Consider the following 16686-nt stretch of genomic DNA (forward strand, 5'->3'; position numbering starts at 1 on the left):
ATAGAGCGAAGAGCGCACAAGACTGGCTGGCGGCGCGTGAAATCGACTTCATCCGGCACGAAGACTGGCCCTCCTCCAGTCCAGATTTGAATCCGTTAGATTACAAGATATGGCAACACTTGGAGGAAAAGAGTCACTCAGACATCCTTGATTAAAGCAGCCGCCGATATTGACATGGACCTTGTTCGTGCTGCGATAGACGACTGGCCGCGCAGATTGAAGGCCTGTATTCAAAATCACGGAGGTCATTTTGAATAAACTTTAGTGTCATAAGAATCTATGTTTTGTTAAGTTTATTTTGGTATATGAATGGTTACATAATGAATAAACTTGTTTCGATTATTTTACATTAAACATGTGACAGAATTTATGACCTGACTAGGTATATGAATTGCTGTTCGTTAGTCTCGTTAAAACTCGAGAACAGCTGGACGGATTTGGCTAATTTTGGTCTTGAATTATTTGTGGAAGTCCAGAGAAGGTTTAAAAGGTAGATAAATATGAAAATGCTCGGAATTAAATAAAAATAACAATTTTGTTTTTCCTTTGATGTGACCTCCGTCGGACGGATTCCTTTTTTTTGTTTTAAGTTTATTTTATACAAAAGCTTAAGTCTTTTATTTATTGATTGAGGCACTACGAAGTCTGCCGGGTCAGCTAGTATTAACTAAAACAGTACCTAACGCAGAATGCAAAAGGCAATCTTGTCGTTTTAAGGGACCTCTTCCAAACAACAATTAGTATAATATTTAAATTAGAAGTCACGCAGAAAAAATGTAACAAGTGTGTACCTACAAATTTTTTTTTTTGGGTAAGGAATCGTTGGTTGGCCGGAGGCCTTTCCAGTTTTACCAACACAGATGGGGCTCAGCAAAGTGTGGAATTTGCAAACAATCGCCTGAACGTCTCCGTAGACCTAGCAGCTCATGGGCAACTGCTTCACAAATGCGTTCAATAGTACCGAATCGAAATCGCGACCCACTGAGAAACTCAATGGGCTGATCTGTTTTTTATTTATTGCTTAGATAGGTGGGGGGTTATGGGTTAGATTTCATGTCGAACCTTTTGGCGATTTCGCCAAGTAGGTACGGTTACCAGGTTCCCTATGCCTGCTCATAGTGCTACAGCTGCAATTGTTCACGACGTTTATTGAATCGGATGGATTCTTAAGTAGGTAGTGTAGGTACGTGTCTAGGGCGTCGACAGAGACAGACTACTGCATGAGCCGGAGACCAGAAGTAATCAGCAGCGGCCACGACAAAGCGATTTTCATGACTTCAGGTGTTAGGGTCTAGTGGATGCGCACGTAATGTCGCTATTGGGTCACTATTTAAATGTAATTTAATAAAAATACCTACTGTTATTAAAGTCGTCTTTGGGGTTTGTTGGTTCCGGTAAACTCTAAGCACCAGAGTTTCGGAAGACACATCAAACTCATTTGTTCATCAATAATTGCATTTTAAACTATTATTTTAATTTCTCTACAAGTACAGACAAGCTCATGGCTCACCTGGATTTTAGTAAGCCAAAAACAATGTGTAAATAAAACTTGAAACTGGAATATACCGAGCAAGTAATACTAGCCCGCCCGGTGTTAATAATAATATGCATATCTAATGGAATGCGTGCTACGCAGTTTTTATTTTCCTACCTAAGCTGAGAGCATTGAGAGGCTATTTCAGCGTAACCTTAACTAGTAGGTGAGTTCACGGGGCTCAAACCTGACGACGTTGCTAACACGAACCCTAGTAAGAGCCGTGCTTCGCAGAATCTACCACCGGATCGGAAACGCGACCCACTGAGAAGATTCGGCGAGAAACTCAGTGGGCTGTGTCTGAGAGTTAATTTACTAGTCGAGCCCTATGTCGCAAGCGATGGGTTCGATGAGAACGATGAACGGTGCTTGAGGTACCTAAAAGCGGATCGGGAGGATCCGAAATGACGTGTTTTGGGCGACGTCGACTGCTTTCCATTCTGTCCGCAGGATCGGGAATGTAGTTACCGGCGGCCACGATGAAAGGGTTCTCGTGTCGTGCCGCTCTGTCGAAGTGGACTACGCAGCAATGACTTAAACCTGAGCAATTAAAACAGTTACTCCAGACTTCGATGTTGTTTAAATTGATAAGGTGCTCTAGCTCAATACATGGGTTATATCAAAGATATGCTCGATAATCATTGGCATAAAAAGTATTGAGCGATTTTTATTTGAAGAGTATAACGGAACGTAATTTCCGAACGTGCGATACCGGTAAAATGGGGCGATTAGGGATCGAAAGGCGAATCGGGAAAAAACCGGGAAAATCTTTCGACGCTCAATATAAGTTTTATATTCGTTGCAAAATCTTCCATTTTTTTGTAGTTTAATAGTAGAATGTTGAAAGTTCACAAAACAACTCTGAATATGCATGATAAAAACTGCTAACTTATAAAAAATCGCGTTTCAAATTAACTTCCTGTGGTGGTAATTATTTTAGTGCTAGAAACTTTGCTCTCTTTTATTTATTTGATAATAATAGAAGACGACTATGATTTATAAACGTTATTTAGTGTTTGAACCAACATATATATTAAAGGTAAGTCTCAGTTGTTATTGGTTTTAATGTATTTGATTAAATAAAAATACATGTAAAAATCTGTTGTTTTTGGGGATATTGGGGACGTGTTAGGTACAAATAACAACGAAAAAGGGGTCAATTGGGATGAGAATACGTGAAATGGAAACGACCTAAGTATAAATAGGTACAGGTTTGTAGGGTTGTCTATGTAGTTATAACAATATTTTTTAAATTTGTTGGTAAAAATCTGGTTTATCGAAGAGAAATTGAGAATAAGTCTTTATTTGAAATAGATAAGAAATTTAATATAAGTAAGTCGATTTTGCAGAGACATGTAACAAGATCAATGAAATCTCAAGGTGGACAAAAATGTCTAAGTAATACATAATAAAATATTTAATATTTGTTCAGAGTGGGGGTATTCATCTGATTATTCCATGGAATAACCGACACACCTAATCTCTTAACCCAGATAGAAATATCAGCCCCTAAGTACTTACCAAGAACGGAGAAATATAAACCGTTTCTAAGAAAGCCCACTATATATGTATAAATATATATATATTGTTGTTACTGCACTGTCGATTGTACCTTTTTTTTTTTTTTTTTTTTTATTGCTTAGATGGGTGGACGAGCTCACAGCCCACCTGTTGTTAAGTGGTTACTGGAGCCCATAGACATCTACAACGTAAATGCGCCACCCACCTGAGATATAAGTTGTAAGGTCTCAGTATAGTTACAACGGCTGCCCCACCCTTCAAACCGAAACGCATTACTGCTTCACGGCAGAAATAGGCAGGGCGGTGGTACCTACCCGTGCGGACTCACAAGAGGTCCTATAATTGAGGTGATGTCTGCCATGTACTTTTGTCAGTTTTTCAAATTTTTTTATTGATGATCACTTTGTTGGTGCAACTATATAAATAAATAAATTAAAACTATATATAAAAATAAAAGTAGTGCCAACCCTAGCAAATTTCTCATTTCGTCCCAATTAACCGCAATTTTCGGGTAAATAGGGATTACACATATTTTTGCATTTTTTGCTTAAACTGGAATGCTAGTTGCATAATTTTAAATTAGACAACAAAGATGCCACCAAGACTCAATCATTTTGATCCTGATATAGCATTATATACATCAACAACTACCTTAAAATTGCTCATAAAGTTGAAATTTGTCCCTAATCGCCCCATTTTACGGTACCGCCCCCGCCGCCGCCTTACCGCCCGCTGAGACAGAGCTCTCTGAGCGCGAAAACATACGCCCTCAGCGCGCGCGACGACGACCAGTAAAATATTGCGAGTCTTAGTTTAACTGTACGATTCTCAACTCATTTTGTATTTATGTTAGTTATTGTGTCGCTTTATATATTAAAACCTCATACCAAATCAGTGTAAACATTATTTCTATATCATCTTCGCCAACAGCCCGGAACAACGAACTCACAAAAACTCACAAAAGCCCGCCAGTCGGACTTATAGTGTTAAAAATGGCGCCCGAACGTTTAGCTGTGAAGTGATATTTATAAGAAATTATTGTGCCTGCATGAACGATTTGTGTTTTCCTGACTTTACCGACTAAACCGTCGTCAAATAATGCCGCCGAAGAAGATGCCCAACTCCGAGGAGCGCGACGCGAGAGCCGCGTCGCCGCCCCACGCGCCGTCGAGTGACGCGCCGCCCGCCAGTGTTTGCTTCCGCCTGGAAGACATCACCATGCTGATCGACACCCTTCAACGAACGCAGCTAGACGCGTTCCGGGAGCTGTTAGATAGCGTCAGGCAGTCGGCGACTCCTACATTCGACCATCGGCCCGCCAACAACTTCAGCCGCTGCAAATCTGTATTCAGCGGACGCGCAGACGAGTCAGTAGAAGGTTTTATCGACGCAATAGAATCGTACAGAGACGCCGCCAATGTTCCCGATGACGTAGCCGTAAAAGGTATTTCCATGTTGCTGACACACACCGCCGCTACCTGGTGGCAGGGTATCAAGCATCAAGTTTCTACATGGGAAGACGTCATCTCAAATCTACGAAGTGCTTTTGGTGATCGCCGCCCACCCCACAGAATTTATGTCGACCTATTCGCAGACGGCCAGCAGCCTATGGAGAAAACCGACCTGTTTGTCGCCAGGGCTCGAGCACTCCTCGCGAAGCTACCTCGAGGCGACCTATGTGAAAAAGTGGAGCTCGATATGATATACGGATTACTGCATCATAAAATTCGTAAACGCCTTCGTAGAGAGGAAATCACCAGTTTCAATGTTCTCCTGCAAAAAGCACGAAGTATTGAGGATTCTACGAAAGAAGCGCATACTTCAAACGCCGTCGCCGAGACATCAAAGGGTGCCGCCGCCGCCGCCCGCGCTCGACTCGAGCCGCCGCGGCCTGCAACGCAGCGTGTACCTACGGCCGCTGTAGAAGTTTCCCCGCGCCAACGTTCGTCAGGCGATAACGCCGACGCCACTCCGACCGCCGAAAAACCCAAGAAACGTCGATACTGTGTTTATTGTAAAAGTTACGGTCATACGCGTGATCAGTGTCGTAAATTGTTATTAAAACAAACCGCGAATGACAGTAACGATAACGTAGTTAGTAAAGTAAATAATATTAAATGTTACGGTTGCGGCGCGAGCGGAGTCATACGTTCTAATTGTTCCAAATGTAGTTCAAATTTTAGCGCGATCGATTTTATTCAAATACCGCGAACGCGATCACGAAGTACAACGACCGCTGAGACATCAGCTGTTGGTAAGTCGTCCGTCCAGGTGAGTAATTTGGGAAGTTTACCTATGGGTTTTACTGGGGCTGTACCTGACTTGTGTTTATCCAGTAGTGTTCATACTGAGCGCCCAAATTATGTTAAGTCATCGCTACACACTGCTCAGCCAAGTTTGGTATCATGTAATAATGTAAGTACACCCCCCGTAAATAATAATTTTGCCCGTAAATGTAATGTAAACTCGTCCCATAAACGTGTTGATAAACAAATTGTTTCAAATTTGCCGCGTTCCGATGATACGCCTTTGTTTACATACTTATCTCGTCCTGTTAAGCAAGGGGAGTGTTTTAACCGCACTCATGTACCTAGCGAATTGAAATCAGTATCTCCTAGGGAATTTTGTGTTAATCAGTGCGTCGTAAATAATAGACATAAATGGAAAACGAAACTTTCTCGTCAGTGTCCATCACGTGGTCCGTTACCAACTAGGGCGACCATGATTTTTTCAGGACAAAACCAGGAATTCGATAATAAAAGTAGGGTGACCAAAAATTTTTCAGGACACAACCTGGAAAGTTGTGCACCGGTTAAAGGGACCACAAATTTTAATTGTGATAGTTTTGTCACCTTTTCGTCTGTAACTTCTTCGCAAAATGGTAACGCGCGACGACCTATTTTAGGTATAGAGATTTTAGGAATCCGAGGTAGGGCTTTAATCGACACCGCAGCCAAGCGAACTGTTGCCGGTTCTTCACTCTACGCCCTATTGCAACAGCATAATCAACCTTTTGTGCGTAATTCTATGCGTGTTAAGCTCGCCGATGGTTCAATGCTAACACGACAAATGCTGACAACGACACTTGACGTGAAGTTATTACCGTATAAGATAATTCCCATAGAATTCGTCGTATTCCCGGACGCCCAGGATAATGACACATTATTGGGTGTAGACTTTTTAGTAGCAGCTGGTTTAGCCATCGACTTCCATACTTCGACATGGCGCTATCATGGTTCTGAACGAGTTTTTCCATTGGAGTTCGAGTACCCCAGTGACCTCACGCCTTGTTCTGCTGCTGATTTCTTAAGAGAAGACGAGGGAACTATGCTGTGTCCTCCAGAGCGTTAACCGCCTAGCTTCTCTTCTGCAGTGCAACGAGGATGTCTTCAGACCAGGGGAGCCCCAATGCCTTACGCTGAACATTATCAGGATGATAGGAAGTAGCAAACCGACAAAATTCAGTTATCTGGTCCCAGTTACCAAGTAGGTGATCTAGTCCTTCTCTCTACGCACTTGTTAAGTGATGCCGCCAAAGGTAGAACGAAGAAGTTCATGCCTAAGCGTGACGGACCCTACCAGATTAGTAATATCGTTAGTCCTACTACCTATGAGGTTACTGATTTGAATTCGCAGGTTTTAGGGAAATTTCATGCTTCTCATTTGAAGCCGTATCATAATCAAACCGGTCAGGTCTCAGCTCCAGTACAGCCTCGACGTCTGCGTGGACGGCCCCGTCTTGTTGTTTCTGCCGAGCCACTAACGAGGCGTTCTAGTGACTCGGAGGGGGAGGATATAACGGAACGTAATTTCCGAACGTGCGATACCGCCCCCGCCGCCGCCTTACCGCCCGCTGAGACAGAGCTCTCTGAGCGCGAAAACATACGCCCTCAGCGCGCGCGACGACGACCAGTAAAATATTGCGAGTCTTAGTTTAACTGTACGATTCTCAACTCATTTTGTATTTATGTTAGTTATTGTGTCGCTTTATATATTAAAACCTCATACCAAATCAGTGTAAACATTATTTCTATATCATCTTCGCCAACAGCCCGGAACAACGAACTCACAAAAACTCACAAAAGCCCGCCAGTCGGACTTATAGTGTTAAAAGAGATTTTAATTCTTTGATAAGAAAAATTTTAAGAATAAAATGCGTATAAAATTATTTATGAATATAATTTATTTCCCACCACCAGCATTTATACCACGTTTTAAAATTCCAATATTTCTTAAGTGTCGAACGATGAAAGGTGTTGCAGTCAAAGTTATGGCTATCCGGAATGGAGCGAAAATTTTGTGGACTGTATAGGCTATAACAAAAGTCCCAGCATTTGAACCAGCAGCCTTCAAGACAGTTCCCTCTTCTATATTTAAATATTTTAGAATAGCCACTAAATCAACTCCACTGAAAAAAAAAACATTACTTTAATTCTGATAACCTCTTGATACCATTTTAAATTCATTTAAGGTTTTCTTTTTTTTCTTTTCTTTTAAAATATTATCTTACACTAAGAAGACTTAGAAGTTCAATAAAAAGAACATGATTTATCTTACATAAAAACCACTAACGTGTTATTTAACTGAAGTTGTGTAAACAATCATTTTGTTAGGTTTTTAAATAAAAACAAATAAATAATTAAATATGTTAGTTTTTTTGTTAATAACCATAATGTGGACATACCTAGAAACAAGCAAGTAGCAACTGCCTAATGAAATCAGTGAAATTGTTACGTGAAAAACAATCACTGTGGAGCCATACTCTTTAACAGCCTTTTTGAGTTTCTCTTTAGCACTTACAGGGGGCTTCACATTCGTACTCATGTTTCGTACACCAACAACTATGCTTTGGAAAAGTGAAAATAGTTCATTATAGCATAATGTAATACTGTTTTCGAAGACGAGCTAGCTTTAATTTCGCCTAATCTAAGTAAGTACCTGTCGTTTGGGTACGTTCACATTTTCTGAACCAGCAATGTAAGGCAAACGTAGCTGACAGACAACCCTTTGCGACCTTGTTTTACGTTTAGTGTTCATATTATGACGCATTGTGACGCACAGATACCATTTATTTGTCTATATTGGCTGTGAATGAGTGATTCACGTGACGCATTCGAGTTTGAAAGATGTAACAGATTTTTTACAATACAAATGAATGTCCCTAAGTTCATTCACCTTGTAACATCTACATGCACCTGTAACAACTTACCATAGACATGCTGTGAGCTACTCTAAACATTTAAAGCAATAGGTATGTATAATTTAAAAACAACATTAAAAATCTTTAATAACAAGGCAATAACTACTTGTTCTTGTCCCTGTTCAATTTAAGCAAATATTATAACATTTTCATAGACCTCACACATTTCCAAACTTTTACATCAATCAGTCATCTTCAAATTAGTGATAATAATTATGTTTAGAGGTTCTATTGCTTAGTTAAGGGGTCGGCAACGAGGCGCCCCCGATCGATTTTTAATGCGCCCCCGCTGGACTAATGTAAATGTATGACAGCCAAAGCGATTTACTTACTCAAACGGCGATATACAGCAAGTAGTCAGTTGAGTTGAGGATTGTGCATAGATTAGCGGTTTGCTAACCTTGAGCGTATCTAATAACACGCACGTATTTTTTTGTTGGTGTTTGTATGATCGTATTTCGAATAGACCACGCGTAGACCGTGCATTTAAAACTACCAAGTAATCCGAAACAATTATTTTCTTTCAATACTGAACAAAGCTTAATGACTCACATTAGATAATTGTTTAAGGATCGGGAACTCTAAATATATCCCCAATTATAAGAAATTAGCTGAAAATATGGACACCCAAGTTTCACACTGAATTATATGTATCATTATGTATGACACCAACAAAATAAAGTTATAAAAAATCTGTTTTTTTAATGCCTATTGATACCTGTTGATTATCTGTAAAATATGCGCCCTCAGTGATTTTCAAATTTAGTATTGCGCCCATAAGGACAAACAGGTTGCCGACCCCTGGCTTAGATAAATGTGATGCTAATAAAGTGTATTAAAAAGAAAGCTGTATTCCGTGAAATAGAAAGCACACAAAATATTTTTCAAATTTATTATTTTAGGTCTAGGATCTATTCTAATCTAATTGCAATACAATATGATATCACGGATATTTACAATACACCCTATATCAAGACAAATATTATAATAGTAAGATTGTCAGGCTATATGTTTTGCATTGTTTTTATTGCATTTCATGAGTATTTCAGTCAGAATTAGAATTAATGAAACATGATCAAGCAAGATGCAATTAATGTAATAAACATTGACTTTATGTGAAAAACCTTATGATACATGCAATGTAATATTGTTAGTAAAACAACCTCAGATTAGATAATAATTTTAATTATTTTAACAATGAAAGGTTTATACCGCCCCTTCCACTATTTTATATTATGCATATTGAAAAAATAACTTAGGCTGACTCCCGAATTAAAGTCTCTAACTGAACTAGACGTGTAGTCCAACTCATAACTCTTGTGGTCTTGTGGTTTCTGGAGTCAATGAACATCACAATGTATATTGAAGTCGTCGTGGCCTAAAGGATAAGACGTCTGGTGCATTCGTATCTAGTGATGCAACAGATTTTGAAACCCTCAGGCAGGCACTAACTTTTCTAATGAAATACATTCTTAACAAACTTTCACAATTGACTTCCACAGTGAAGGAATAACATCGTGTAATAAAAATGAAACCCACAAAATTATAATTTACGTAATTACTGGTGGTAGAACCTGTTGTGAGTCTACACAGGTAGGTACCACTACACTAGCTGTTTCTACCATGAAGCAATAATGCATTTCGGTTTGAAGGGTGGGGCAACTGTTGTAACCATACTGGGACCTTAGAACTTATATCTCAAGATGGGTGGTGCAGTTACGTTGTAGATGTTTATGGGCTTCAGTAACCACTTAACATGATATGGGCTGTGTGCTCATTGACTATGCTATAAAGATATATCGAGAGGTGAAAGACTATTTGGTTTAAGCAACATTTATTTTTGAAATTAAGGCTATTAGTAAATACCAAATAAAACGAACAACAATTCAGTTTTTAATTAAACTTCAATTAAGTTTACCCCATTCAAATAGTTCAAGCTTTTTTGTTGTGATTTATTGTTGTTTGAAATTTTAAACTTTAAATGGCTCTCCTGTAAAGTTTCAACAATGTTGCTTAGACCTTTCTTGTCCAATGTCCCTTTCTTCCCTCTCTATATAATATATATACATAATAAATAAAATATATATGCATGATTATAATTAACATGTTAATATGCACTTACTTTTATTTATAATTTTTTCTCTGTATTCATTTCTTAGACTCAAATAATGTGCACTGTGAAGATGATCTGATAAGTATTTGTGGCCTTGTCCCCATTGTGAGCCTGGCATGTTGAGATGAGTATGGTTTCCTGTGAAAGGACTTGGAACGTTGCTCTGCATGGACGAAGATAGGCTAACAGCCCCTCGACAATCATATTTGTTAACATATGGGTCAACTTGTATTGTTATATCAATTTTAGACATGTCATGTTGTTTTTTATAGTGAGAATTAATAACAGGACCGGAAATATCTCTTTCTCTGTTCGGAGAAAATCTCCCTACTTCGGATGCGTTAATATCAACAACATTCGTGGGTAATTTCAAAGCTACACTCTGTGATTTCAATAGCGGAGACACGTGTACATTCTGTTTAATGTAAGAACTACCTGTTGAAAAACATAAGTGAAACATCAATAAGTGGTGATTAGTAACTAAAATTTAATTGTTAAGCTTGATACTTACCAATGGCTATTTGATATTTACCCATCGAAATGCAATTCGGCTTTAGATATAATCTGAACATTTTTGTTTGTTTTCGTAGTTAAATATAGGTACGCACTACGTACAATGGACACCTCTGTTGTTTTTTTCTAACAAATTTTATGTGTTAAATGAAGACAGTTCTAAGGTTGTTTAATTATTTATACCTTTTGTTATTTTGATATCGGTTTAGTTGTTGTCAGGGCTGTCAGATGTAAAAATAAGATAATAGTATACCACCTTTAAAAAAGTAGTACATTTCGTAGTTTTGAATAAAAACAATAGTACACATCAAAAATATTTTTTACTTTACATAATTACATATGCTTTTTATACAAATGCAATAAAATTAGCACATTTACCTGCTTCATTTAAAACATGTTGTTTGGCCAGCAAGGTACCATTGATACTTCCATTGGATAAACTATTTCTAAATTTAGTGAAAATTGGGATATCCACTTATACTCTTCAAAATGTCTATTAACATCGCCCCAAACGTTATCAGGGCTTGTTGTCAAATTAATCTTTTTATTTATTGTATTTGGCAGATTTCGCCATTCTTTATCAATTTTTTGCATCTCATTCTCATTGCCTACAATCCGAGGGACCAATATCATCAAAGGCTGTAGGGATGGGATCTTATTTCTGTATGAGTTAGATAGGTACTGCATTTGTGGGCAGTAAGCATTGCAATTTTGATAAAATAGGGTCATTTAAATCATATCGCAAAAAGTCTCCAACCAAATCTTCGATCATCAATAGTAACTAGATAAAGGGACACGTACAAAATTAAAGCAAAAGCTGTCCGTGTGAATATACACATAAATAGCTACATTCATTTACTAACAAACGGAGAAAAAAGTTTTGAAACCGTTTTAAGTTCAAACTAATTACAACTATGGCACTTTGTAATAAAGTCACAAATCTCCAAAACATTATCTAATACTTACGATCATTCGTCACATAAAATGAGCAAAGTAATAAATTAATCCTGTCACTTACAAATAAAAAAACATGTTAAACAACTTTTAATGTTAAATCAACCTTAAGAGACAACAAATAAAGTACTTTTTCCTTTTATTGCTCTGAGAACTAACATCGTTTTGTTTTATTTATTTTTGCTTCTTGAAATTTCATTTTCGGCTTACTACAGGAGGTAAGGGAGTCGCGTTGAACACCAAAATAATTTATTCATGAATAAAAGCAAAAGTTTAGTTGTTTACTTTTTATGTTTTAGAAATTTATGTTTGTTAGTATCTATACATTATTTCTTATATTATTAGCGTTACGTTTTTGTGTAATATATATTTTTATAGTATATTTTTAAGTTTTCGCGACCAGTGCAGATAATAAAACAACGTTTAAATGGTTTCAAGCGCGGTATTTTTATTACAATGTTTCGGCCACGTTTCAGTAGCCGTGAGCACGAAAGGCAAAGATGTCCAGTGTCAATGAGCGGAGATCTTAGCTGGCTTATAAAAGTCATCTCTTGTTTCTCTGGCGACAATCGAGATCTATTCTGCACACGTGATTGCTAGTAAAGCTAAAATAAAAAAGGAAAGCTAAGTATCTAATGAGAGTCCAACAAACAGACACAAAAGCAGCATTAACCAATTTTAACCAACTAATTTTGAAGTACTTCTAACAAATTTTAAAAAATTATTAAAACACAAATCTACTCCGTGCGTTTACTGTTCTGTTAAACAAACGTTTGTCCATGTGTTGGCCGAGCCTTGGCCAACATTTGTAGCGGTGGCTAAAAATCGGTAATTTTGTTCAAAATTTAATATTATTTATGTTTAAAGTTTAAAATATAGTTTATACTTCATGTACTTACCGAAAGTAAGATACTCCAGCCGTTAAATTGCTTTTTCGGGCATTACTTTTGCAACTTTTGAATACACACTGCGCATTGTGAGACGGGTTGACATTGGCTGTGTTTGAAGCGAACTAAACAAAATAACAGCTCACATTTCAAGTGAGCTGTTATTTGACGAGACGGATTTTCTGCACCGACCGTGTATCTAGTTACTATTGTTGATCGAAGAACCAATTAAAAAATATCATCCTTCCACAGACTACCAAGTGAACATAAGCATTTATGTAGACCATAGACTTAGATGTTGACGAAGCGAGTTCGTTCGTTCTCTAACTGTATGTTGTTAACTATATACTGTTACTGTAAATGTTTCCAAATATAGTATAAACTAGAATTTTTATACATTTAAATAAAAGACAGCTAGGTTTTAAAAAGTAGTATTTTAGCCGTACGACTTTCGTATTGCGATTGTACAAGGAAAAAGTTTTGAAATAGTCGTACAAATACTATTTAAATGGTACATCTGACAGCGCTGGTTGTTGTTGCTATCAAATCAATGGCGTTCAGAATCAGTTCAAGTAATCGAATCAAATCGAATCGAATTGAACCGAATCGGATTTACAAGTGGATCGATCACAGAAACGAATAGGTATAATAGCCGGCAAACTTCTTGAGCATTTGTCGACGTAGTGGGGGTAAGTTCGCGCATGGTACACTCACGTGCAAAAACATTATTTACTTTGCGTCATAATGCTATTAAATTATTAAAATCAACATATTATGTATTTATTTATATATTTATTAGAACATCAACAAAAAATATAGGTTAATAATTGTAATAATTTAATCTTGGGGTAAAATAGATATTCCTTCTATTAAATCAAAACTAGAGCTGTTGCCAGGTCTTGGTTCAGTTGAAGCGAAGCTGGTATTTGTAATTTTTTTTTCGTTATCATAATCTTGACCATCATCATCATCACTGTTTTCATCACCCGAGTCGCTATCATCGTGATGAGTCGACATAGGGCTCATCGGTGTAGTTTACAACTCGGTCGGTTCGATCTTCTTTTTTGTCTATAATTAATTATTTTTTGAAGATATTCGACTCGTAGTAATCGAATGTAACTTTTTTCAATTACCAGCTTCCGATAACTTTCTGTTTTTTTTCCATCTGAAGCCTAGCTCTTTCATAATTCGTCGTAAGCTTCATTCCGAGCCATTAAAATTTATATCTTCTTTAAATTTTTCGAAGCCTTTCTACGATACGGAGTTTCGCTGCTTGTTATGTAGTAATTACGATTACATCTTTTTATTACAGATTGAACGAAACTATCCATTCCGGTAACTTTCTTCTTCCCTGATCTTTTCTTACCCAGAGTCCGAAACACGGCGAGCAAGCCAGAGCCTTTAGCTTCGTTAATAATGCACCTAACTCACTGATGTTTTTCTTGCTTCCGAAGTCTGTTTTACTTTTTCCATATCATTCTTTCCCTGTTTTATAATGAAGCAATTTACGTCGTACACAATTTTTCTACCCTTTCTTTTGAATACTACACCAGTTTGTCGCGGCATAGTGTATTTTTTATAAAAAATCAACAAACACTCAACATATAGCAATGGCAACAGTCAACAAGCAATTATAACAAATAACTTAACGATTAATAACGATAGACTTTTTACTGTACGCAAGCGTACTTTTGGGCGCAAGCGGAACGAGGGCGCGGTGCGGGGCACAAGGTTCGACTGATCTACCAATAACGATACGATTTTATTTATCCCACCATTAAAATACCCTTAAATTTTATAATAAGTAGGTATGTAAAAATGAAATGTTTTTTTCTATAGATATTTCATTTGTGTTCTTGAAAGCACTAGTAGCTGAGCCGAAAATGGCCCATGTCCTTTACCTGATTGCTACTGTAGCGCCACCCTTATTTAGCAGATTTTAACGAACACTTTTCACACACAGTCCTTTACCTGCAGTCAAACTGTGTAAGCAGTTTTGCGGGCATGGTTTAAATGAAAGTGTAACTTTTTATTAATAAATAAATGACATACATACAGAGACGGTTCTCCTTAACTCTACCCTCCATTGTTTTTTATTATTCATAAACTGTAAATAAATAAAACGGCGAAAAAATTCTTATTACTTGACACTGGCTAATGCACAAACCGTATAGCCACAGAAAAAATAACTGCGGCGAGGAATATCCGAAAATTAAATCAAACGAATCACGCGTTGACCTCATGACCCACCAGATTTTAAAGTTTACCGGAGCCCTTAGGCATAATTACATGATAGCCGTTACTCATACTGAGACCGAAAGCTCATTCATTTTTATTAAGAAGTATCTCACTCTTCCTACCAGAAAGCATAATAGTGCGTTTTAAAAACCACAAGTTCGGCCCCCCGTTTTGCCTATTACACTGCTAGCCACTAGAACGGAGCTCATCTATCCGGAATCGCTGCATTCATCCACTGTGCGTTTACAGATATCTTTTTTGCCACGTCTGGCTTTGGAATAGAATTCCCTCTACGCTATTTCCCAAACACCATGACATGTCTTTTTTCAAATGATTTGAGGAGAATCATCAGCAGTAATTTCAAAATAGAGCAGGCATCAGGCATTTGCGAAATTCACTGGAAGGTACACGAAACGATGTTATACGAGTGACGATGACTACTTATAACCAGACGAGCAGTATACTCGTCTGCGTACAATCGAGTGGACGGCGTTAAGAGATATCAAAAGTCATGAAATGTATTGTTAGAGCAGTCGTCGTGCCCAAATGGATAAGACGTCCGGTGCATTCGTTTCGAACGATGCAACGGTGTTCGAATCCCGCAGGCGTGTACCAATTTTTCTAATGAAATACGTACCTAACAAATGTTCACGATTGACTTCCACGGTGAAGGAACAACATCGTGTAATAAAAATCAAACCTGCAAAATTATAATTTCCGTAATTACTGGTGGTAGGACCTCTTGTGACTCCGCACGGGTAGATACCACTACCCTGCCTATTTCTGCCGTGAAGCAGTAATGCGTTTCGGAAGGATGGGGCAGCTGTTGTAACTATACTGAGACCTTAGAACTCATATTTCAAGGTGGGTGGCGACATTTACGTTGTAGATGTCTATGTGCTCCGGTAACCACTTAACACCATGGGCTGTGAGCTCGTCCATCCATCTATGCACAAAAAAAATATGTAAAAAGTTTTAAATAATGACAATAGTAGCAATCAACAGGTTTACCTATATCTCATGAATCGGTTTCTTCTTATAAAATCAAATTTGAATAACTGAAATCAATTTATTAGAATTTTATAGTTACAATATTTACAACGGCTGCCGCACCCTTAAAGCCGAAATGCATTACTGCTTTACGGCGGAAATAGGCGGGGTGGTGGTACCTACCCGTGCGGTCTCACATGAAGTCCCACCACCAGTAAGAAGTCAGTGAACTTGAGAGGCCTGAAAAGAGGAAAACAGTGAACCTACAGACTGTGTTGCATTGTACAGGCCCTTCAATAAGTTTTCTCATGCCAAAATCTAATGTTTGAAAGGATCTTCCTACACAGAATATCACGCATTTTGAGCGAAAACTCAATAACTCCTAATCACGAGTTTGGCTTTAGACAAAAGCGCTCGATTCGACTTCCGAGTGCGTGAGGGCGAGGAGTTTTTAGACTTTTACGACATACAAGCGGTTATACCATAGGGTTCTGCACTGGGATCTGTACGCTTTTCTCGACTGTTCTTCCAAAAAGTAATGATGTTACTATTGCTAAATTCGCAGACGATACCGCCCTATTGGAGAAAAACATAAAGGAACCCAAAGTAGCAAAGTTTCTATAAAAATTGGGAATCAAAGCAAGTGCAGCGAAATCTATATCGCCTTCACTCAGTAAACTCTAGTCTACGATTACAATACGATACAATACGATAGATTACAATACGCCGTATATGG

The 16686-nt window shown here is 38.0% G+C and overlaps 1 protein-coding gene across 1 annotated transcript; it reads right to left on the minus strand.

The window, feature by feature from the left end:
• Positions 1-7220: 7220 nt before the first annotated feature.
• LOC101745144 (uncharacterized) lies at positions 7221-16668 on the minus strand. The gene is made up of 5 exons (XM_004929334.5): positions 12735-16668; positions 10880-12440; positions 10378-10803; positions 7740-7896; positions 7221-7463 (listed from the first exon to the last, which is right to left on the minus strand). Exons 2-5 carry the CDS (start codon positions 10938-10940, stop codon positions 7238-7240), a joined length of 870 nt encoding a protein of 289 aa, XP_004929391.1. The 5' UTR covers positions 10941-12440; positions 12735-16668; the 3' UTR covers positions 7221-7237.
• Between the last annotated feature and the right edge of the window lie 18 nt (positions 16669-16686).

Source organism: Bombyx mori, chromosome 4 (assembly GCF_030269925.1).
Source record: "Bombyx mori chromosome 4, ASM3026992v2".
Lineage (NCBI taxonomy): Eukaryota > Metazoa > Arthropoda > Insecta > Lepidoptera > Bombycidae > Bombyx > Bombyx mori.